Source organism: Antedon bifida, chromosome 7, assembly GCF_963402885.1.
Source record: "Antedon bifida chromosome 7, ecAntBifi1.1, whole genome shotgun sequence".
NCBI lineage: Eukaryota > Metazoa > Echinodermata > Crinoidea > Comatulida > Antedonidae > Antedon > Antedon bifida.
In genome coordinates, this window is record NC_136232.1 from 23,721,530 (window position 1) to 23,749,315 (window position 27,786).

Consider the following 27,786-nt stretch of genomic DNA (forward strand, 5'->3'; position numbering starts at 1 on the left):
TCTACACGCGAAGTGACACACACTATTGCTACGTATTGTGCACACACTGAACAATCTACACGCGAAGTGACATACACTATTGCTACGTATTGTGCACACACTGAACAATCTACACGCGAAGTGACACACTATTTTGCTACGTATTGTGCATACACTGAACAATCTACACGCGAAGTGACATACACTATTGCTACGTATTGTGCACACACTGAACAATCTACACGCGAAGTGACATACACTATTGCTACGTATTGTGCACACACTGAATAATCTACACGCGAAGTGACACACACTATTGCTACGTATTGTGCACACACTGAATAATCTACACGCGAAGTGACATACACTATTGCAACGTATTGTGCACGCACTGAACAATCTACACGCGAAGTGACACACACTATTGCTACGTATTGTGCACACACTGAACAATCTACACGCGAAGTGACACACACTATTGCTACGTATTGTGCACGCACTGAGCAATCTACACGCGAAGTGACACACACTATTGCTACGTATTGTGCACACACTGAACAATCTACACGCGAAGTGACACACACTATTGCTACGTATTGTGCACGCACTGAGCAATCTACACGCGAAGTGACACACACTATTTCTACGTATTGTGCATACACTGAATAATCTACACGCGAAGTGACACACACTATTGCTACGTATTGTGCACACACTGAATAATCTACACGCGAAGTGACATACACTATTGCAACGTATTGTGCACGCACTAAGCAATCTACACGCGAAGTGACACACACTATTTCTACGTATTGTGCACACACTGAACAATCTACACGCGAAGTGACACACACTATTGCTACGTATTGTGCACACACTGAATAATCTACACGCGAAGTGACACACACTATTGCTACGTATTGTGCACACACTGAGCAATCTACACGCGAAGTGACACACACTATTGCTACGTATTGTGCACACACTAAACAATCTACACGCGAAGTGACACACTGTTGCTACGTATTGTGCACACACTGAGCAATCTACACGCGAAGTGACACACACTATTGCTACGTATTGTGCACGCACTGAATAATCTACAAGCGAAGTGACACACACTATTGCTACGTATTGTGCACACACTGAGCAATCTACACGCGAAGTGACACACACTATTGCTACGTATTGTGCACACACTGAGCAATCTACACGCGAAGTGACACACACTATTGCTACGTATTGTGCACGCACTGAACAATCTACACGCGAAGTGACACACACTATTGCTACGTATTGTACACACACTGAACAATCTACACGCGAAGTGACACACACTACTGCTATACGTATTGTGCAGCACACACTGAACAATCTACACGCGAAGTGACACACACTATTGCTACGTATTGTGCACACACTGAATAATCTACACGCAAATTGACACACACTATTGCTACGTATTGTGCACACACTGAACAATCTACACGCGAAGTGACATACACTATTGCTACGTATTGTGCACACACTGAACAATCTACACGCGAAGTGACACACACTATTGCTACGTATTGTGCATACACTAAATAATCTACACGCGAAGTGACACACACTATTGCTACGTATTGTGCACGCACTGAACAATCTACACGCGAAGTGACACACACTATTGCTACGTATTGTGCATACACTGAATAATCTACACGCGAAGTGACACACACTATTGCTACGTATTGTGCATACACTGAATAATCTACACGCGAAGTGACACACACTATTGCTACGTATTGTGCATACACTGAATAATCTACACGCGAAGTGACACACACTATTGCTACGTATTGTGCACGCACTGAACAATCTACACGCGAAGTGACACACACTATTGCTACGTATTGTGCATACACTGAATAATCTACACGCGAAGTGACACACACTATTGCTACGTATTGTGCACGCACTGAACAATCTACACGCGAAGTGAAACACACTATTGCTACGTATTGTGCACACACTGAATAATCTACACGCGAAGTGACACACACTATTGCTACGTATTGTGCATACACTGAACAATCTACACGCGAAGTGACACACACTATTGCTACGTATTGTGCATACACTGAATATCTACACGCGAAGTGACACACACTATTGCTACGTATTGTGCATACACTGAATAATCTACACGCGAAGTGACACACTGTTGCTACGTATTGTGCATACACTGAATAATCTACACGCGAAGTGACACACACTATTGCTACGTATTGTGCATACACTGAACAATCTACACGCGAAGTGACATACACTATTGCTACGTATTGTGCACGCACTGAACAATCTACACGCGAAGTGACACACACTATTGCTACGTATTGTGCATACACTGAATAATCTACACGCGAAGTGACACACACTATTGCTACGTATTGTGCACGCACTGAACAATCTACACGCGAAGTGACACACACTATTGCTACGTATTGTGCACACACTGAACAATCTACACGCGAAGTGACACACACTATTGCTACGTATTGTGCACACACTGAACAATCTACACGCGAAGTGACACACACTATTGCTACGTATTGTGCATACACTGAGTAATCTACACGCGAAGTGACACACACTTTTGCTACGTATTGTGCACGCACTGAACAATCTACACGCGAAGTGACACACACTATTGCTACGTATTGTGCACACACTGAACAATCTACACGCGAAGTGACACACACTATTGCTACGTATTGTGCATACACTGAATAATCTACACGCGAAGTGACACACACTATTGCTACGTATTGTGCACACACTGAATAATCTACACGCGAAGTGACACACTGTTGCTACGTATTGTGCACACACTGAGCATTCTACACGCGAAGTGACGCACACTATTGCTACGTATTGTGCACGCACTGAATAATCTACAAGCGAAGTGACACACACTATTGCTACGTATTGTGCACACACTGAGCAATCTACACGCGAAGTGACACACACTATTGCTACGTATTGTGCACACACTGAGCAATCTACACGCGAAGTGACACACACTATTGCTACGTATTGTGCACGCACTGAACAATCTACACGCGAAGTGACACACACTATTGCTACGTATTGTACACACACTGAACAATCTACACGCGAAGTGACACACACTACTGCTATACGTATTGTGCAGCACACACTGAACAATCTACACGCGAAGTGACACACACTATTGCTACGTATTGTGCACACACTGAATAATCTACACGCGAAGTGACACACACTATTGCTACGTATTGTGCACACACTGAACAATCTACACGCGAAGTGACATACACTATTGCTACGTATTGTGCACACACTGAACAATCTACACGCGAAGTGACACACACTATTGCTACGTATTGTGCATACACTAAATAATCTACACGCGAAGTGACACACACTATTGCTACGTATTGTGCACGCACTGAACAATCTACACGCGAAGTGACACACACTATTGCTACGTATTGTGCATACACTGAATAATCTACACGCGAAGTGACACACACTATTGCTACGTATTGTGCATACACTGAATAATCTACACGCGAAGTGACACACACTATTGCTACGTATTGTGCATACACTGAATAATCTACACGCGAAGTGACACACACTATTGCTACGTATTGTGCACGCACTGAACAATCTACACGCGAAGTGACACACACTATTGCTACGTATTGTGTATACACTGAATAATCTACACGCGAAGTGACACACACTATTGCTACGTATTGTGCACGCACTGAACAATCTACACGCGAAGTGACACACACTATTGCTACGTATTGTGCACACACTGAATAATCTACACGCGAAGTGACACACACTATTGCTACGTATTGTGCATACACTGAACAATCTACACGCGAAGTGACACACACTATTGCTACGTATTGTGCATACACTGAATATCTACACGCGAAGTGACACACACACTATTGCTACGTATTGTGCATACACTGAATAATCTACACGCGAAGTGACACACTGTTGCTACGTATTGTGCACACACTTAACAATCTACACGCAAAGTGACACACACTATTGCTACGTATTGTGCATACACTGAATAATCTACACGCGAAGTGACACACACTATTGCTACGTATTGTGCATACACTGAACAATCTACACGCGAAGTGACATACACTATTGCTACGTATTGTGCACACACTGAACAATCTACACGCGAAGTGACATACACTATTGCTACGTATTGTGCACGCACTGAACAATCTACACGCGAAGTGACACACACTATTGCTACGTATTGTGCACACACTGAACAATCTACACGCGAAGTGACACACAATATTGCTACGTATTGTGCATACACTGAGTAATCTACACGCGAAGTGACACACACTATTGCTACGTATTGTGCACGCACTGAACAATCTACACGCGAAGTGACACACACTATTGCTACATATTGTGCACACACTGAACAATCTACAGGCGAAGTGACACACACTATTGCTACGTATTGTGCATACACTGAACAATCTACACGCGAAGTGACACACACTATTGCTACGTATTGTGCATACACTGAATATCTACACGCGAAGTGACACACACTATTGCGACGTATTGTGCATACACTGAATAATCTACACGCGAAGTGACACACTGTTGCTACGTATTGTGCACACACTTAACAATCTACACGCAAAGTGACACACACTATTGCTACGTATTGTGCATACACTGAATAATCTACACGCGAAGTGACACACACTATTGCTACGTATTGTGCATACACTGAACAATCTACACGCGAAGTGACATACACTATTGCTACGTATTGTGCACACACTGAACAATCTACACGCGAAGTGACATACACTATTGCTACGTATTGTGCACGCACTGAACAATCTACACGCGAAGTGACACACACTATTGCTACGTATTGTGCACACACTGAACAATCTACACGCGAAGTGACACACAATATTGCTACGTATTGTGCATACACTGAGTAATCTACACGCGAAGTGACACACACTATTGCTACGTATTGTGCACGCACTGAACAATCTACACGCGAAGTGACACACACTATTGCTACATATTGTGCACACACTGAACAATCTACAGGCGAAGTGACACACACTATTGCTACGTATTGTGCATACACTGAATAATCTACACGCGAAGTGACACACACTATTGCTACGTATTGTGCACGCACTGAATAATCTACACGCGAAGTGACACACACTATTGCTACATATTGTGCACACACTGAACAATCTACACGCGAAGTGACACACACTATTGCTACGTATTGTGCACGCACTGAACAATCTACACGCGAAGTGACATACACTATTGCTACGTATTGTGCACACACTGAATAATCTACACGCGAAGTGACACACACTATTGCTACGTATTGTGCACACACTGAATAATCTACACGCGAAGTGACATACACTATTGCTACGTATTGTGCATACACTGAACAATCTACACGCGAAGTGACACACACTATTGCTACGTATTGTGCACACACTGAACAATCTACACGCGAAGTGACACACACTATTGCTACGTATTGTGCATACACTGAACAATCTACACGCGAAGTGACATACACTATTGCTACGTATTGTGCACACACTGAACAATCTACACGCGAAGTGACATACACTATTGCTACGTATTGTGCACACACTGAATAATCTACACGCGAAGTGACACACACTATTGCTACGTATTGTGCACACACTGAATAATCTACACGCGAAGTGACATACACTATTGCAACGTATTGTGCACGCACTGAACAATCTACACGCGAAGTGACACACACTATTGCTACGTATTGTGCACACACTGAACAATCTACACGCGAAGTGACACACACTATTGCTACGTATTGTGCACGCACTGAGCAATCTACACGCGAAGTGACACACACTATTGCTACGTATTGTGCACACACTGAACAATCTACACGCGAAGTGACACACACTATTGCTACGTATTGTGCACGCACTGAGCAATCTACACGCGAAGTGACACACACTATTTCTACGTATTGTGCATACACTGAATAATCTACACGCGAAGTGACACACACTATTGCTACGTATTGTGCACACACTGAATACTCTACACGCGAAGTGACATACACTATTGCAACGTATTGTGCACGCACTGAGCAATCTACACGCGAAGTGACACACACTATTTTTACGTATTGTGCACACACTGAACAATCTACACGCGAAGTGACACACACTATTGCTACGTATTGTGCACACACTGAATAATCTACACGCGAAGTGACACACACTATTGCTACGTATTGTGCACACACTGAGCAATCTACACGCGAAGTGACATACACTATTGCAACGTATTGTGCACGCACTGAACAATCTACACGCGAAGTGACACACACTATTGCTACGTATTGTGCACACACTGAACAATCTACACGCGAAGTGACACACACTATTGCTACGTATTGTGCACGCACTAAACAATCTACACGCGAAGTGACACACACTATTTTGCTACGTATTGTGCATACACTGAATAATCTACACGCGAAGTGACACACACTATTGCTACGTATTGTGCACACACTGAATAATCTACACGCGAAGTGACACACACTATTGCTACGTATTGTGCACACACTGAACAATCTACACGCGAAGTGACATACACTATTGCTACGTATTGTGCACACACTGAACAATCTACACGCGAAGTGACACACACTATTGCTACGTATTGTGCATACACTGAACAATCTACACACGAAGTGACACACACTATTGCTACGTATTGTGCATACACTGCCTGAGCAATCTACACGCGAAGTGACACACACTATTGCTACGTATTGTGCACACACTGAACAATCTACACGCGAAGTGACATACACTATTGCTACGTATTGTGCACGCACTGAACAATCTACACGCGAAGTGACACACTATTGCTACGTATTGTGCACACACTGAATAATCTACACGCGAAGTGACACACACTATTGCTACGTATTGTGTATACACTGAGCAATCTACACGCGAAGTGACACACACTATTGCTACGTATTGTGCACACACTGCCTGAGCAATCTACACGCGAAGTGACACATCAAGTGCCAAAACAAGCCGTAATTTCATGGTGAACATGAAATCGAATGTGAAGCGATAAAAGCAAAACTTGCGGAGCCTCTGCGCGTATAAATTCGCTTCAGTTAATTGTTACTAACATTCGAACCAATGTTGGTTTAATTTACTAAAACAAAATATTTTAGGTAATCAACAATTTGTATGTGAAATTAAAATTGAAGCTTTATCTTTAAAAGTTTCTTGATAAAACAAATCTTATCGTCTTAAATGTGAAGTCCGTTCCGATACTATTATACACCTTTAAATTATTAAGAAGATGGACCGAGGAAAATTATCTACATTATATAAATGTGGAAACATAGAGGACATATCTCACTTTATATTCAGTTGAGATGCATTGCAATGTATAAGAGAAGAACAACTAAAAAAAACAAGATTTAATTTAGCATAATGAGTTAGATGTATAGGAAATATTCTACACCAGTAACAATAATGATAAAATGTTATATATTCTGGGAACTACAATTTTAATGTGTTTTGACAAATTTATTGAAAACGAAATGATCTTAAGTCTGTATAGCTCGCAGACAGATTATAAATGCGGTACAGTGTATGTTAACTTCCCCAGCATGGCCAACCTTTTTAAGCTTAGCGTGAATCGTTTCGGTTTGACGCTTGACGCGCGTGTAAAGTGCTCAGTGTGAACCGGCCTGAAGTGTGTGGATACAGCGAAAGGTGAACAAAATAGTGCAAAATATTAGTTTATTTTAAGAACAAATAGGAAAAACTCTTGCAATTCAAATTTTACTATTTTTCCTTTAAAAGATAAACTATTGACAACATTAACTAGAGAATTTGATCACAGTATAATTATGATAAAGCTAAAATGCATATATTCCAATTATGAAAGTTCAGAAAATTGATGTTAATAAAAATGTAAAATGTATTTAAATGAACTTACATCACACAATTCAACATATTTCTAAAATGTATAGTTCGAAAAAATAATCATTTCAATAAAACATTATAGAATAATAAATGTTGTAAAATAAGGATGGATAAACCTAGCCACAAATTCTGAAAAGGTCATCAATTATTATAATGCCCTACTATTTATTATAATATCTATTACAAATGATAAATATTAAAAGAACGAATCATACCGGAATTTGAACCAACATCAGCACAACTAGAAAACGATAACTCCACCAATATTATTACCACTTTAAAGACAAACATCTTCTTACGCAATTCAGTACCGTGATGTGCGTAGTAAACTTTATCTCCCAAAGTCATTTCAACGTTTGACATAACATTGTTTCTTTTAGTATTGTTGCAAAAGAGTTTTAAATAATTAAGATAAATCAGTTTACCAGCTGTATTACTTTGCTTAGTGGTTGATATTAATATTTAATTGTTTTTGTTAAGTAATTACATATATAGATTGAAGATAAACAGTAATGAATGTGAATTTACTATTTGTATTATTGATTATTTTCTAAGAAAGTGTATAGAAAGGTTTTTTAGAACGAAGGATAAATGAAATTGAAGGTAACGTAATTGTTTAAGAATGTTTGCAAGAATTGAACATTCTAAATGAGAAAATGAATATAATGGGAATATAACAGGAGTATTAGTTAGACACTGGTAGTGTACTAACCCTTATTTACTTATGTATTTTATGCGTATAATGCATATATATATATGTATATGAAGAGAGGCACACACCAAACCCAAGAGAGAAAAAAATATTTGATTTAGTTTCATACTTAATTAATGGGAAACAAGTTGATGAATGTAAGGTCTAGGTTATAGACGGAGTTTTACTGAATATTAATAAAAAGATAGATCTTTTGGCACATATGACGTATACTACTTGACTTGAAACTATTTCAGACAAACATCGAAAGAGCCAACTGGTGGACTTACATAAAAAAGACAGACTTCGGGCAAGTCTAGTTACACACTTACTATTGACAAAGATCTTATGCCAGATAATAAATTGTACACAATTTTACTTTAATGTTAATTTTGACATCGTAACTTTCATTAACCTATATATAATAACCAGACACGACTTTTGGGGAAAAAATCCTGATTCGGAGTCATCTCATTCATAAAGAAAAACACAGTTGTTGTTCAGTGTAGAGTAAAAAGGTAATAATTCAATATATATTGCGTTATCATGATCTTTTAGAGTCAAAGTAACTAGTTATGTCAACAAATAACAGGGTCGAAATTTAGTCATTTTTCGAAATGCCCAAAATATCGACTTTTTAAAATTCAATAATGCGATAATATCGCTATATATGCGCATATATTGCTTTGCAACAACTTATAGAGCCATAATACACACTTTTGTCGAAAAAGAAAAGGATCGAAATTTTGCCATTTTCTGAAAAAACCCTGTTCTATAGTATAAGGATTTTTTCGAAAAATGCCCAAAATATCGACTTTTAAAAATTCAATAATTATGCGATAATATCTCTATATATGCGCATATATTGCTTTGCAACAACTTACAGAGCCATAATACACAGTTTTGTCGAAAAATAAAAGGACCGAAATTTTGCCATTTTCTGAAAAAAAACCCTGTTCTATAGTACAGGGATTTTTTCGAAAAATGCCCAAAATATTGACTTTTTAAAATTCAATAATTATGCGATAATATCGCTATATATGCGCATATATTGCTATGCAACAACTTATAGAGCCATACACACTTTTGTCGAAAAATAAAAGGGTCGAAATTTTGCCATTTTCTGAAAAAATCCCTTTTTCAATAAAGGCCAAAATATCTACTATTTAAAATTCAATTATTATGCAATGATATTGCCATATATGCACATATATTGCGTTATTATCGTCTTATAGAGTCATAGTAACTAGTTATGGCAGAAAATAAAAGGGTCGAAATTTGGTAATTTTTCGAAAACAGGGATTTTTTCAAAAATGGCCAACATATCGACTATTTAAAATTAAATTATTATGCAATAATATTGCCATATATGCACATATTATATTGCGTTATCATCATCTTTATAGAGTCATAGTAACTGTAGGTATGTCAACAAATAAAAGCGTCGAAATTTTTTCATTTTTCGAAAATTTCTGTGTACTATAGTACAGGGATTTTTTCAAAAATAGCCAAAATATCGACTCTTTAAAATTCAATAATTATGCAATAATATTACTATATATGCGCATATGTTGCGTTATCATCATCTTATAGAGTCATAGTAACCAACAAAATCACCCAAAATATGGCGTTTTAATTTCATTTAATATGCCCTAATATTGCTATATATGCATGTATATTTCCATACTTTACAGACTTTTTCTCAAAACAGAAAAAGGTCGAAATTGTATGCGATTCTGCGCATGTCAATGTAACGTCAAAAAGGGTCGACATTTTAGTATTTTAATTTTTCGAAAATTTCTATACTATAGTAGATAGAATTTTTTTAAATAACATAATATATAAGACGCATGTTACGAGAATATTATGGCATAATTTAATTTTAACCATTTTGTTTGTTGACATAATTGCTTAATATGACTCCATAAGACAATGATACCTTATTAATATGTGCATATTGTACTATTATATTATCGCTTTTTTCCTTCCAAAGAGGCCTACCCAAAATGTTTAATTGCCAGATTTTGTTAAACAAAATGTAATATTCGTTACAAAAATCGGACAATAACAATATGAGGCCTATACATTCCGTAAGCGACCACCCTCGGGACCGGAAAAACTGGCCGCGTACGGCAGGTGACCACTTACGGGATATCCGATTATAACTCCGATATAACTTTGCTAGGTCTCAGGGCGATATCCGATATAATGACAAGTCAATCTGTAATATTGTATTTAACTTTGATAGAGAAAAGAGTGAGTGAATAATACAGTTGTCGCAATACATATTGCGCAGTTTAATGTAAATTATGCTAAACATACTTGTATGCCCAATGAGTATGCCACTGCCAAGGCTCTGTTTACACACGGTCACCAATCACGGGAATTAATAAATTCCCTGTTCACACGCACAAAATTAAAAAATTTTACCGGTAACCCTGACTTGCAATACATACTAGGGCTGATCAAAATCGGTTTCCAATCATAATAACCAGATTAAGATTAGTGGACTATTGGTTCACACTAGAGGCGCACAGCAAGCAAGTTAACCAATGACAAGCGACAGTTTGAATAATCCAACGCTTGTGATTGGTCAAATCACTTGCGTTATGTCCTTGTGTTTCATCTTGGGAACCAAGCATGAAGATTGAGATCGCCCTATCACATCGATAATTTCTTACACAGACTGACACGATTGGTTTCTCCCAATAACAACTGTTTAGCGTGAACCATGATTCCATTACAATTTCTAGCGTGAATTAGGACTATAAAAACACCTCTGCTCAATTGTCTTATTCAGAATAAATCAGTAGCCATATGTCTACAAAAGATGAAGGCATAACAACATTGTTTGAACATATAGTCTATTGTATAAGTGGTACACATACTTGTATATAAACACGGATAGAGTTCAACATAGCATGCAATACTATTATACTAAACATGTTTATAGTCTTAGTACAGTAATATTATACATTTATAATTATATATTATTATAATAAACAAAAACATATAATAACAAAAATAAAAATATAGGACCAAAGGAAAAATTGATAATTTTCTTTATATATAAGTTTCATAAACAAATAATTGTTTGTAACCCATCTATTGCTCGTTACAAAAAACTGTTAATTAATCTACAATTATGAATCAGTTACTGAATTTAGTAATTAATATGGGGTCACTTGGGGTCATATTGAGCACATGTGGTCAGTATTGCAGGTGGCAAAGTATTTGGTTCATGTTTTAAAAACAATGGCAGCAATTAAACAAGAAATATGAAGAATCAGAAATAAATAAAATAAAGATTTTCGGAATTACTTTAAAAAACTGAAAATTTCCTGAATGTGTTTATACTATGACCATAACAAAAAATAACAACTGTATGAGAGACGTTGGCTATTCCTTATTTTATTTACATAAAGTTGAACCCCCCTCCTTTGGGACACCCCTATTTAGGGGACACCCTCAATTAAAGGGACACTTTCTAGGGTCCTATGGTTGTCCCTTTAATATTTTAACTACTATTTCATTTGTTATGAAATATAAATTTATCAAATGTATGTATCTCTTTAATTTTAATTTCATTTTAATATGAAAAACAAATTAATTAAATAAATGCATTTATGTTTTAGTTTTACTCTTTCATTTATTATGAAATACATATTTGTTACATTTATTTATATTTCCATTTCACAATTTATCGTGTTAGCATCATAGTATAAACACACGGATAATTTGTTGATCTAAACCAACATTTTATATAACAAAATTATATAATATACAATGCAATTCACATCTCCAGATAAAAAATATAAACTCACTTTCTACAGAATTACTAGCATGATCGACAACAGGAGGATTTCTCTCAGATATTTAAACAACTCAATTACAATTTTAATTGTTTACATTAAATTAATTGTAACTCTATCCATATAAAATGATTTAATATATGTTGTTTCAAGATATATTTCCTCTTCTGAAAATTTGTGAGGAAAACAATGATTTTGGGTGACAATTACAATGTTTATAATTCATTGGTAACAAATATTATTAACTAAAAACCATTTTGCTACATCCTGTAAATTATGATATTTCTGATATTTTTAATGTCGCTATGATTAAATATCTTTATATTTTCTTCTTTTTCAGATGAATATGTTTAGTTCTTAAAAGAGCTAACTTGTGTATATATATATATATATATCTTTATTTGTCAGTTAGCTTCACAGACTTCCCTGTAAATATAAAAAAAGTATAGTAGAAATAAATTTCTTTCTCACTTTATCAGAATTGATTCAAACATTTATAAAAATAAAGGCATCTACAGCATATAATAATTGGTAAATAATTGTCAATTTTAATAAAAAACTTTGAATTTATGGCACATACTGGACTGCGGCGCTTACTGGACTGTGGCGCTTACTGGACTGCGGCGCTTATTGGACGGGTGGCAATTTGTGGACTGTGGAGCTTTTACTGGACTGTGGCGCTTACTTGTGTGGTGCGTACTGGACTGTAGAGCTTACTAGACTGTGGCGTTTACTGGAATGTGGCGCTTACTGGACTGTGGCGCTTACTGGACGTTGGCGCTTACTGGACGGTGGCGCTTACTGGACGGTGGCGCTTACTAGACTGTGGCGCTTATTTATGTGGCGCTTTGTGGATTGTGGATAGACTACTTACAAATGGATCTGTATTTTGCTGTGTTGGTGGTCTATGTATTTGCTGTGCTCCTGCTGCATTGTATGCCATACCTGTTCTCATTCCCTAAAATAAAGAAGTAATCCACACTTATTATATTGATTACTTATGTCCCGTTTACACTAACACACATTTTTGTCCGCACTGTTCCGCATTCAGTGTGTGTCATTTAATGTTGTCACAAATATTTTACGCACCATACCCTAGGTCACATGGCCTACATGGGCAACCTATTACCTAACAAAACCAGCGTAAAGTATGCACAAATTATTATCACCTGTGTCATGAACTAGTCGTGAAATTTGTGTCATTTCCCACAATAACATGCACGGCTGCGGCCATGGTGCGCATCATTGCACCATTCAGGAATATGGATGCAGACGCAAATTTTGTGCATACATGTCATGCAATGTCCCGCAACTTTCCGCAAAATGGCACACATGATTCCCACATTGTAATGCATTCAATGCGGGGCAGTGCAGGATATTCGTGTCAAGATAGCTTTACTTTATAAAATCATGAACATTCTTTGTATAAATTTATCTATTTTGTTATATTGAATTGATCGGGTATTGACAAACTTTATTCAATAACCAACAAAGGCTTTTGAATCATTTTAACTTTATTTTACAAATACATTTACATGACAAAAGGATCATAGGAAATAAGCTATATATTAATTATTATTATTTTGTTATATCTACAAAACTGTGAATTCAGAAATTATGCAGGAAATGAGACATACCATTTGTTGATTAGGTGCCACAAACTGTCCAGAAAAAGCTCCTGATCTCCAATCAGCTGGCTGACCTCCCTGCAACAACAATGGAACATACCAAATACTAGTAAACTCATTTTGATTAAAAAAACAAACTGAAAGTAATTGTAATAGAAGCACTAGTAGAATATAAAGTAGTTTTTGTGGTAGATGACTTCTCATTTTATTTTACATGATGTTAAATGGTTTAGTAAACATTAACATATTAATTTAAAAATAATTTTTAGTAATATTATCATTATATCATATTGCCTTATCTTATTCAGTACTGGATTTTCATCTACAAAATGTAAAAAACAAGTTATAGAATATGCTCAAATAAATATTAACATCAATTTATTTATATTCCATATTACAAGGAAAGATTAAAAGTACAGTAAAAAAAAAAGGATTATTTTCAAGGCTTAACAAATTATTATATTCGATACAAAATTAATATGATCACACAAAAATAACTGAAAAAATGATTAAAATAACTCTTTATACACAATATGTGCAGATAGTGCTGAGGAATGAGAATAGGTCCATCCCTTCCATGCACTATATACAGGTAATAATTAACGTAGTTTGCACAGTTGAAAAGAGTCCATTTCTAAACAAGAGAGGCACACACATAATACTATTTTAGAAGAATGTTTTCACCCACCCATCCCTGTCACATCAAAGAAATTTAAATATTTGACAACTAAAAACTTTATAAACATTTAAGACCATTAGAAAAGAAATTAAAAAAAAAAGAAAAATAAATTATATTAAAAAAAATAATCATAATTATAGCACAAAAATAAACACACAATTTAATATATGTGCAGTTGATACAATATACCATACAATATACTAGAAGTTAAAAAACACAAGGAAAAAATAGAAATTGTTGCTAATACAAAAAGGTTTAAAAGTGACATGCTAACATCCTAAAATAAAACCCTTAATGCAAAATTGAACAATAATTTTGAATTATTATTAATATTAATATCATACACTTGGTTCCTACTTGGATGCAACGCAAGGACATGAGCACAACATATGTAATTTGACTAATCACGACGCGATGGATCGTCCAAACTGTCGCTTGTGATTGGTCAACTCACTCACATTCTTGCGTTACGTCCCAGTGGAACAGCTTTTAGGTCTAAACCTATACGTTATGATTATTATTTAGGCCTTTTTTACTCTATTATGTCATTACATTCCAAACTAACTACCAGATTTATGACACGTTATCATTTGTAATGAAACTTTCTAAAGTTGGTTTAATAATGTTTGGAAGATTTGATTCAACAAAAACTTATGATATCTTTAAAAATGTAGTCTGTTTTTTTTTTAAATATGGAATTGAATAACTTCATTAAAACTGTAAAATGGCCTATTAAAGTTTGATTTTATAAATCCTTATTTTTCATAATTTTCAGGGAAAACTCATCTTTAAATACAGTAAAGTTGTAGCTTAAATTGCATTTTACATTTTTTTAAAGTCAGTTGGTAAAAATTAGAATTTTAATAATATAAATATTGTTTAATTTAGTTTTGTTATTGGTATTGAAAAACTTTTCTTAAATCGTTAATTCTCAACAGAGTTTATTCAATAACGAACGAAGGCTTTTGAATTATTATAATTATTCAGTATCTGCATGACAGAACTTTGATCAAATTGAATTAACAAATGCTTTCCAGGTAGCTGCATAAATTATTTACAGTTGCTTTAGCGATATGATTTACACATCTGTTGCTGTGATAGCAATCAAAGCAAGCCACATCAAGATCTGAACTTTAAATTTCAAACAAAGTCTAGTAGTTTATTTGATCAAAATAAAACAATGTAAATTTGAAAATTAGATTCTCCAGACTGTAATCAAAGACACTAGCCCTATGTTTCCTTGACCTAATTTAAGGTTACACACTACAGACAAATATTATATGGACCTATTGCGATATTTCTTTGTCTTTAAACGGTTAAAAATGTGAAAAATAAGTCGATTCTAATAATTTTAGCATCCCATTATAAATCCCAATATATATCGCGCACGAATTGATATTTTCATATTGAGATGTAATGCACACACTTCGACCGATTGAATGAAAGGGTATGAAAATACCAGGTCTTCTCCAATTTATTTTAATAGATTCTGCCAAAAAAGGAAAGACAATTAATTTAGCAATGGGACGTCGGGCTAAGCCTATAGCTAGCGTACAATGTCCGCTCTTCACCACCTTGGCCTACAAAACTAAGCCTAACTAAGTTAGGCTTAGAAACATACAAGAGAACTTTCGACGTGACCTACTTAGGTAGTGCATTGTTTTTCACTTTATATAATAAGTAACGCACATTTAAGACAAGAAATGACCTGGTTTCATGTTTGTAAAGTTATATAGTTGCATTATTTTTACAAAAAGTCAAAAATTGCAGGTCTAGTGTCTTTAATAGAAACATCAACAAAATACTGGAAATACAAAACTAGAACCACAAACAGTTGTATAGATATGGTATACAGATATATTGTTTGATTTTTAAAATTTTGTTATTAAATTCTTCTTTATACTGTGTGACCTTTTCAATCAAGGACTGTTCTGTCAGAGGGCACAGTAGCCTACTCACTCACAGTGGCTTTGTGAACTAGTATAGTAGGTAACCTCCTACTCGTCTCGAAAGATGTGGTAGGTTCTTTAAAGTGTACACAAGCATTTTGTGTAGATTGGACCTACAGTTTACAGTCCTTAACCGCACAAGACGACGGGAAGAAATATATAGTTAGTAAATGTAATGAAGGTTTAAAATATTTTCTGCTATTAATTTGATATGTAAGCCAATACAAAGCCTGCATTAAACTATAGAGAATAGAAAACTATTCAGTAATAGAGGGTTTTTTTTGGGGGGGGGGGGGGGGGGGCAGAGGTCACACAACACTATGACATAATCTCTAAATGAAGGGGTCTGTACATTATATAAAATATACTAAATGTCTTTGTTGATTTAGTAGCACTGATCTCAATGGATGCATATTACAAATGAAACATATTAAAATATTTATAAGCTAAAATATTATGTATTTTGTATAAATGATATTAGAATATATTATAAGACTAAAACTAATGTTAAAAATATGTTTTTTGTAAATTCATATTCAACACCATTATGAAACATGTTAATGTTATTAATAATCATTGATCACACTGTTATAAAGTATATTAAATCTTCATACAGTACAACCTGTATTAATATGACAACTCCAGGACCAAAAGTTTACCCTTAATACGGCCGTCATGTTAGCACACATATCGCTCCTAGTTTATTTTAATGGGAAATTATCCCCTAAATAGGGGGTGTTACAAAGATTATTTTAAGCCGTTAATGTTACCCTTTATGAGATAGGAGTTCAGTATGTTACCCTTTATGAGATAAGAGTTCAGTATGTTACCCTTTATGAGATAGGATTTCAGTATGTTACCCTTTATGAGATAGGAGTTCAGTATGTTACCCTTTATGAGATAGGAGTTCAGTATGTTACCCTTTATGAGATAGGAGTTCAGTATGTTACCCTTTATGAGATAGGAGTTCAGTATGTTACCCTTTATGAGATAGGAGTTCAGTATGTTACCCTTTATGAGATAGGAGTTCAGTATGTTACCCTTTATGAGATAGGAGTTCAGTATGTTACCCTTTATGAGATAGGAGTTCAGTATGTTACCCTTTATGAGATAGGAGTTCAGTATGTTATCCTTTATGAGATAGGAGTTCAGTATGTTACCCTTTATGAGATAGGAGTTCAGTATGTTACCCATTATGAGATAGGAGTTCAGTATGTTACCCTTTATGAGATAGGAGTTCAGTATGTCACCCTTTATGAGATAGGAGTTCAGTATGTTATACTTTATGGGATAGAGTGCTATACCAAAGCCAGTATAGTGAATTAATTATAAACCAACTACAATACCCAACCAGTTGTCATGATTAAACTACAGTAAATACATTGATGATGATGTGATATTTTCTATTCTATCTGATTCCATTAATATGAATTCTTCACTGTGACGTTATCAAAACTAATAAATCTCGTACATCATGCATGCCGAAAAACACTATAATTTTTCAAAACCCGAAGATGAGTAAGAGGTCCGTATGAAGAGTGGGCATATGTGTGTCTACTTACCGGCTTGGGTGGCTGAGACTGGATTCCCTCCTTTAAGAATGTCAAAGGTAAATAAAACAGGTTTACATGTAAGTGGAACTCATGCAGAATTTGACAAAAAATAACTAACATATGTTTATACGTAGTGATAACAGATGTAAGGTATACTAAATTACAACATAAAGAAAAATAATAATATTGAAACATGCAGTTGTATAGAGTTTATAGTACTGTACATAGAAAATATAATTTGTTAGTGCTAAGTTTAATGTCATGGTTTATTTTATATTTCTATTTATGTGCCTGTGAGAATTTGAATTAAAATTAAAATAAATAAATAAAACTAAATGGTGCGAGTTTCTAGTATGTTGCTACAAATTAAGAAATAATATAATTATTTTTTTGTTTAGCAATCATGTATTTGAATACTGTATAGTTGCATCCAATAATGTTTTCAGCTTTCTGTGGTGGGGCCTTGTGGGATATACTAATAGCCAAATATGGAAATAAGTTTATCCAAATGGTATAGTGTGTTTATAGACAATTACAGTGATGATTATCCAAAAATGATAATATTATTATTTGTAAATAGCCAAATATGGTAATAATGTTGATAATTAAATCCTACTCAGAATTTCACTGAACAAAATACTTTTACAATATTTCAGATTTTTTGTAATGTAAAAATTATAATATTAACACATTGATTTTAAAACCATCAAATTTAACATGCTTATTGACACAAAATGGTACAAAGTACATTGGCTATGAACCATGCTGTTTACTACTGACAATATTGATAATGATTTTAAATGATTATGATGTCATAAATAATAGGAAGGATGATGACAATATAATGATAATATTAATAAGATGATGGAAATATATTGCAAGAATAATGACAATATTGGTGATAATATTAGATGATGATGATGTTATAATGAAATCATGACATTTTAGCTGTAAGGATGATATTAATGGCAAAACAATGTCAATGATGATGATATTTGATGATGATGATGATAAAGATGAAGAGAATGAAAATGGTGATGATGATGGTGACAATGATGACAATACTGATGACACTGTCATTATATTAATGAAAATGACATTAACGATATGATTACAATAATGCTAAGGATGTTGATGATGGGCCTACTGATGATGCGGTTATATAATAAAAGGACTCCCCTATCTTTATATTTTTCTAAATTATCTACAAACATTGTCACACACTAGATTAAAGAGTAAATTAGTTTTCAAACCATAATATTACTGTACCTCCTATGTTAAGCATTGAAAATAGGAAGAAAACAACATTTTGAAAAAACATATTAACAATTCAATAGTAAATGATGTATTGTCGACTGCGTATAATTTCAGCCAATCACCTTTCTTTGACTTGTTTCAATCAAATTTCTTACTTTTGTTTCAAAATTAACTGCCTTGTATATTTAGCCAATCAACCGTCTACAATGTTATCAACCAATCAACAGTCTATGTATGATTTTGTGTTTCAACCGGTTAATCAACTGTCTTAATAACTTTGTTACACAATTCGCTCTTCATACTTTTGTCAACCAATCAGCAGTCTATAAACTGTGACTATCAAACTATAACTTCATTCAATCAAATCAGCCAATCACTTGTCTGTAATTTTGTCAACCAATGAACTGTTTAGGATTTTGTCGGACAACCAACCAACCAATAACAATTCAATACAGTAGGTACAGATACAAAACATAAATCGTCAATCTTAGAACATTTACTTTCATAAATGCTGTAAAACGCTTAACAGTAGTACTAAAATATTCATTGTTGCTAGTTGTACGTTCTCTATCAAGTACTGAATCTGGCGTGCTAGATAATCGAACATGTTAATAATTAAAATCTATCTGTATAACCGAATATATGATTCTACAGTAGAATTCAATTACCTTTGAAAACAATCATAGTTGATAGATTTGTAAAACTGAGGTTCAATTCTAATATTTTAGTATATTATTATTTCTTTTATTAAATCTCACTCTTGCATAGATAAAGAAGATCAGAAAATTCTGACTTATGAGTGAAAATAGCAGATACATTTGTATACATTTAAAATAAAACTAATTTAAAACCAAATCATTATTTTTCAATAATTTTAAAAGATTATTGGTGTAATTTTATTTTGTACTCCTAGCATAAATGTAATTAAGGTTTTCTGTTTATTTTATTCTCTCTTAAGTTATTTTAAAATTAGTAATGTATTAAGTTTAACAGGGCCTTGTACAAGAAAAACTTGTGGTGATACAAGCATTTCCCTGTTAAAATAAAGTATTTATTATCGTTATAAAAACTACTGATTTAACACACCTCTTCTGTATCTGACTAAGTTTGGCCTGATATTAAGTTTAGTTTATTCAATTACTTAATTTCTGATTACTTTTTGTTAGATAAATATTTATACAAGTTTAAAAGTTACAAATTTCTGTAAATTTATACCATAAAATTACATAAAAATATATAAATTGGAGTTTACATTGAGGGTTCTGTTTCTTGACTCAGAACTTAAGTCCTGTCCACACTATCAAAATTGATGTGACAAAAAAATATATATATATGGACACGATGATGTCATATCACTACCATATTTGAGCACACTTTTTTTGTCAAAGTAGTTTTATAGTGTAGACAGAGCTTTAGAGGATGTTGACATTTTACTAGATTCTTAAAGTGAATCGGGTATTGAAATATGAAATGATCTTATATTTATATCTTACCATATATTGTTGTCCTTGTGGCCATGTCGTTGTTGACGTCGTCTGTTGTGGGGCCCAATTAGCGCCACCTGTCTTCATATTCTTGGAAGGGTTTTTGGTCCATTGGTGATCGGCTCTGAAAATTATCAGTAAACATTTATTGTCCCCCAAAAACATGAAAAATGAAGAATAAACTCAGACTTTGAATAGGTTATTTTGTAGTTTTAATAAGGTTAATCACTTCCATTGGGAAAAAGAACTGAAAAAATGTTTTCACTTGTAAAATAACAAAATAAATAGTTAAATTCAACCAAAAAATTCAGACAATTTGACTATTTTTTGCATTAAATTACATTTTTTTTCTGGTAAATAAATGTTGTTTCGATCCGACTATTATGTGACATTGAAATGGCATATTCTACATATTCTATTCTATACAAAAATGTTAAAAAATTATTTTTTTATGGGGTACAATATATCTCATGATATATATCAATAAATTAGAACATGATGTTTTATTGTTTTATATATTTATTTTTCTAAAATTTATTTTCCACATATTTTTTCTTATAGTTATACTAGATGTTTCATGAACAAAGATAGAAACGATCACAATGAACCATTAATGAATCATTAATTTTGTCAACCATGAGTCTATCTTTCAATGAAGTATAACTTTTTTGATCAACTAGCCAATAAACTCTCTTTTAAGTTTTGTCCTCTATTTGGCTCTTTACACCTTAGTCAACCAATCAATTGTCTATTTAAATTTTGTCAATCTTTCAATCAACTATCTTTTACTTGTTTCAATCTACCAGCGAATCAACTGTCTATTATTAAGCCAACCAATCAACTGTCTACAATTTTGTCCAGCAACCAAATAACCAATCATATTTAAATCCGTATGTACAAAAGTTAATCGTCAATCTCAGTTGTCAATTTCTTATCAACGTTGAGAAACGATTACCGCTAAAATATTCATTATTAGTAATTGTTTATGTTTTCCGTGAAATAAGTCGTGCGTCATAATGAAACTAACATTGGATAGTAAGAAAGAAATATAGCATAAGTCCTTGTAGACACATTACTTGGATAGGATGAGGAGGTGGTGTGGGAGAGGATGGGGAATACATACATACATACAATACATGTTTATTTTATTTTATTACTAATTTTACATTTTTTAAAATTCAAATTTGTTGTGCATTATTTGATTTTGTTTATCTTTATAAATTCTATTTATTTTAATTTAATTGTTTACAATCAGTGAGAATTGTTATATGTTTATGTCTTATCATATTGCATTTTTGTGAGGGTCCCTAATGATCAGCTTCGGCTGGATGGACCATCCTCGTAAAATATTGTTGAAATAAAACAAAAATAAGTGTAGAGTATACACATTTCTAAGAGGTGTAAATATCTGAATTTGAAATTAAGAGTCAAAGGTCATATATAATTACTTTTTCGGTGTTCCTCCTTTCATATTTAGATTAGTGGCTAGATGTGCCAATGTGCTATCAATATCCTTGCTTGTTCCATTTGAAACAAGATTTTCTGCGGGGGGTGTTGGTTCTATTCTCTTGTTCATCGGCTGCATAACCTCTCCGAGTAATTCAGCTCCGCCTGAAATTTATCAATTTTGAAATCATTTTTTATTCTGTTAATTATTATATTAGTTTTCAGACAGCATTCTACTTATTAAAACAAAGTGCTTGTAATAATAGTAATAATATTCATATATTACACTTTAAGCAAACAGGTTTATCTTGGAAACAATAACAACAAGAGAGGGCAGCACATACATAGTACATTAGATTGAGACAAGGAGGATTAAAGATAATCATATACTATTATCTCTAATACACAACGTAAATTGATTTTGCATGCCTGGGAAATTAAACACGCGACAAGATCTTGAAATGGTTAGAAGGTTTTGACAATTATACTGCCCTCACACAGGCTTACCTTGGGTAAATCAAACAAGAGAGGGCAGCAAATAATGCAGTAAATTAGATGTAAATAATCTCTATATTTAATGTAAATTGATTTTGCATGCCTGGCAAATTAATAACACATGAACACTTAACATTGGTAATAGAACATTCTGAACACAATCAACACTACATGAACTAAAAATGTTATTAAAAATTGTTAAAATTCATCAAAATATAAGATAAAAATTGAAATGTGTATTGGATTCAATGTAAGAAACGATATAATTGCGTAAATACTTTATTTGTCACTCTCATAAAATAACATAAACAATAAAATGTGACAAAAAAGACCAAAATAAGTAAGCTTTCGCTACTCGCGTTTTGGCCTTTAAAGTAAAATGCATTTATTTGGCAATACAGTAACATCATTAGTTAAAGTTTTAATTTTTTGTTTAGAATGACCCGTTCTTTGAAATTTGCTTAAAAACAAAAATCTCATTTTAAAGTTGAACTTGAATTAAAAAACTAAAATGTTAGTGAATGAAAAATTTGTATTAATAATATGAACTCTTATCAAACAAAAGGGCAGGGCTTTTGATCTGTTTCTAGAATTTCGGAATGACCTTTTCCCCTTTGCTATATCCGTTCTTCAAGTTAGTATCCTAATTCTAGACTGTACCACTACTTCTAGATTGCACCCCTTCTTTGGGTATTAATACCCATTGCATGAACCTACCTGACGTTTTGGTAGATGCCGTACCAAAGGCTTGATCAAAGTTAGCCCCTACTTGAGTTTGCATGACCCCTAACAATGAATGGCAAAATGAAGGAAAAAATGCACAGTGATACAAAACAATAACAAGCATACAGCACTTACTTGGGGTCAAAGGTCATCTGAAAAATGTTGGACAATCATGCTGGTTTGTGGGTTAATTTCTTATCAATTATAATGAAATGATTACTGCAGTAATTTTGAGCGTTTACTTCAGTAATTATTTCATTACAACTAATTGTAAGTTGACGTTTAGAAATGTTTTCTCTTGGAATTATTATGTACATATTATGTTAATATATACAGGTTATTGACAAGAGGGTTTGGTTCTACAGGTTCCTAAGCATTCTATATTATACCAAAAATAGTAAAAACACAAGATGCCAGGGGTGATTCCAGGGGGATACCAGGGTGCCGTGCACACTGTCGTCATCCCAGGGGAAATTCAAAGGTACCAGGGGGGTCATGCACACTGTCATCCCAGGGGAAATTCCAAGGTACCAGGGGTCACACACACTGTCATTCCAGGGGAAATTCCAGGGTACCAAGGTGTCACACACACTGTCATTCCTGGGGAAATTCCAAGGTACCAGGGGTCACGCACACTGTCATCCCAGGGGAAATTCCAAGGTGACAATGTTCGTGATCTGTCACACTGTCATCCCAGGGGAAATTCCAGGGTACCAAGGTGTCACGCACACTGTCATTCCTGGGGAAATTCCAAGGTACCAGGGGGTCACGCACACTGTCATTCCAGGGTAAATTCCAAGGTACCAGGGGTCACGCACACTGTCATCCCAGGGGAAATTCCAAGGTGACAATGTTCGTGATCTGTCACACTGTCATCCCAGGGGAAATTCCAAGGTACCAGGGTATCACGAACACTGTCACCCCAGGAGAAATTCCAATGTACCAGGGGTCACGCACACTGTCATCCCAGGGGAAATTCCAAGGTACCAGGGTGTCACACACACTGTCATTCCAGGGGAAATTCCAAGGTACCAGGGTGTCACACACACTGTCATCCCAGGGGAAATTCCAAGGTACCAGGGTGTCACACACACTGTCATCCCAGGGGAAATTCCAGGGTACCAAGGTGTCACGCACACTGTCATTCCTGGGGAAATTCCAAGGTACCAGGGTGTCACGCACGCTGTCATCCCAGGGGAAATTCCAAGGTACCAGAATATAAATCCAGGGGATAACAATACCTGCCAAAATATATAAACGCATTCCCGTTCCTTCCCATCAGGCAAATGCGTATTATGGTCGATTCATGTATTTTGTGTTTCTTCTATTATTTGTTACAAACTATTACGAAATTCTAAACTAAGCAATGATTTGATAACTCAAATACCTACCTGTATTATTGTTATTAAATTTGATATGAAATATTTGAGTTTAAATACAAACTTAAGCCTGTTTTACTTAAAATCAATAAGTTCATTAGCACATGGCATTGGCAGGACTAAATTTGCCGTTAATTTGTCAACATCAATTTAAATTGTAATTTTTAAAATCCTGATGTTGGTGATAGACGAAATATGTTGTATCTTTAACATTTTGAAGTTTGTTCGTTACACAAATTTTAACTTATGCGCGCATTTATATGGAATTGTATAATGATCAGCCATTGCTAGATGGATCACCCTCATTAAATATATTAAACATCTCTGGGGATGAGATGAATGGGGTGGGATGAGAAAAATAAGACCATTTTGTGGATTAAAAAAACTCAATTTCCCCCTTGACAAATCATGATACTGTTTTGCAAACTTTGTCTATAAATTCAACCAATTGGAAAACTTTAGCAGCAGCATACTGAATTTAAGGAAACCAGGCTTTATAAAACATTATTAGTAATGATTAGTAACAAATTGTTATGTTAGTTTAAATACACAAAGTGATAAATTGTTAAAAAAGCTAGACTTATAATAGTTATTTGCAGTGTGCAACCTTTATTACCTGTTTGAATTGGCCTAGCACTATAAGCTGTTAAGCCTGGATCGATGAGGCTATTGGTTGAAGGTGAAGGAGAGTTAGTTGGTGGCAGCATGCCTGAAAATTATAATGACAAAGTAATATTTCTTCTTATTAAATATTGTATAGCAGCCTGTGTAAAATTAGCACATTTGTTAATTAGCATTAAGCTGTGCCTACACTATCAAACTATGTGACAAAAAATATGATGTGCCTATATATGGACATGATGATGTCATATCACTACCATATTTGAGCATATCACTACCATATTTGGGCACATCACACTTTTTTTGTCAAACCAGTTTGATAGTATAGACAGAGCTTTAGAGGCATTAAATCATTATTTAAATATATAATAGTAATCTAATAAATAAAATATAATAATGTATATTTTCATGATTATACAGTGTGTACGGGATAAAAAACATACAGTATTTCATTACAAAAAATAATATAATTAAAAATTCGATTAAAATTAGATCTATTTATACAAACACATATTTACATAAATAACTGAAATTGTAGAGAAAATATGGTAAATAAATACAACAGTCTTATCATGCGTTTGAACAGTTGATAGACAATTACCACCATGCTACATATTCATATCTAAATTTTTTTTAAAGATGTATTGTCCCTTTGACTAATTCCAAAAAAATAAAAAATAACAGATTTCGAAAAAAGTTGGGTCATTTTGAAGTATCATAATAGTTATTAACTATCACCAAAAATTTGTCGAAAAAAAAATCATTTAACTGAAATACAGACATTTTTTTGTTACAAAAATAACTCTGACTTCCAGTCAAAGTTTTCGATCAAAACATATCCCATAATGAAACGCGCTTGTTTGGCTACTCTGTATGCATAATCATAAAACTTCTTCACGATCTGTGTGAAAATACCTTCTCAACCGTGACGAGTTGTAAACAATCCTAATTAGCATATGCATAATGCGTACTCATGGTTTAAAATCTTTGTTTACTTTCGCTCGCAAACGATTTTCCAGACGAAATGTAATCAAACTAATTTACCTGTTAATTACGTAAAATTGTTGTTTTTGGCTCGAATTTTCGACTTAAAGTGAATAACTTTAATATTACTTTGATATGGCCAATTTAAATTTAGAATATTTTGACCTTCATTTTTTTGTGTTTCAAGGGACAATACATCTTTAAATAGAGTCTGTGTTTTTTTAGATCCCCTTGCATGATTGTGTTTCTAATAGACAATATGGACTGGATGGGTCACCCTTATTAAATAAGGTTTAAAAAAAACAACAACAAAAACACATGATCTGTGTGTCCCAGGCAGGTAGAGAATTGTAGGGGTGGGGTGTCAACAAGTTAAAGCTAGGTTTGAAAAAATTAAGTGCGTTCAGATATCCAGTAGGTATTGATGAAATTAGGCTTTTTCAGCTATCCAGCTTGGGTGGTTGACGAGTTAAAATTGGGCCTAGCAGAACTCAATAATTTCCATTGGCGTTCTCCATAAAGTTGTGCATAGAAATCAACAAATATTTGCATGACATTTTGTGTACAGAATATTGAAGATAAGGAACACATCTCAAAAAATGCTTCCAAAAAAATATATTTAAATTTTATTTAAGCTACAACCTCTGTGCCATTTATTAATTAATATATTCTCTTTCAATCATTTTGTTGATGATTTTGACTGCTGTCCGACTCATTTTATAACTACAGTACATCCACTTGAAATAAAATACAGTGGAGAAAATTCAAAACAATGAGAAAAAAATAAATGATATATCAAGAATTTAGACATTTGAAAAAAAAACCCATGGAAAATGGTAGTGGTTAATAATTTCCAGACACAGTACATTCTAAATGCATACATCATCCAAACACAAGAGGGAGAAGTCATGACAAACATCCAAACACAAGAGGGAGGATTCATAACAAACATCCAAACACAAGAGGGAGTAGTCATGACAAACATCCAAACACAAGAGGGAGGA

At 34.2% G+C, this 27,786-nt stretch overlaps 1 protein-coding gene across 6 annotated transcripts in view; it reads right to left on the reverse strand.

The window, feature by feature from the left end:
- Window positions 1-10,667: 10,667 nt before the first annotated feature.
- LOC144848774 (phosphatidylinositol-binding clathrin assembly protein-like) overlaps window positions 10,668-27,786 on the reverse strand; it is a 39,841-nt gene continuing 22,722 nt past the window's right edge. For 2 of the 6 annotated variants that reach the window (XM_078705695.1, XM_078705693.1), the window contains 8 exons: window positions 25,794-25,886; window positions 23,793-23,861; window positions 22,583-22,745; window positions 21,143-21,258; window positions 18,403-18,434; window positions 14,222-14,290; window positions 13,459-13,542; window positions 10,668-13,010 (listed from right to left, as the gene is read on the reverse strand). In XM_078705695.1, coding sequence (XP_078561821.1) covers window positions 12,999-13,010; window positions 13,459-13,542; window positions 14,222-14,290; window positions 18,403-18,434; window positions 21,143-21,258; window positions 22,583-22,745; window positions 23,793-23,861; window positions 25,794-25,886 — 638 coding nt within the window. In that variant the 3' untranslated portion in view covers window positions 10,668-12,998. The remainder of the gene's footprint in view (window positions 13,011-13,458; window positions 13,543-14,221; window positions 14,291-18,402; window positions 18,435-21,142; window positions 21,259-22,582; window positions 22,746-23,792; window positions 23,862-25,793; window positions 25,887-27,786) is intronic. The other 4 variants (XM_078705692.1, XM_078705697.1, XM_078705696.1 and 1 more) reach the window with 4 other exon arrangements.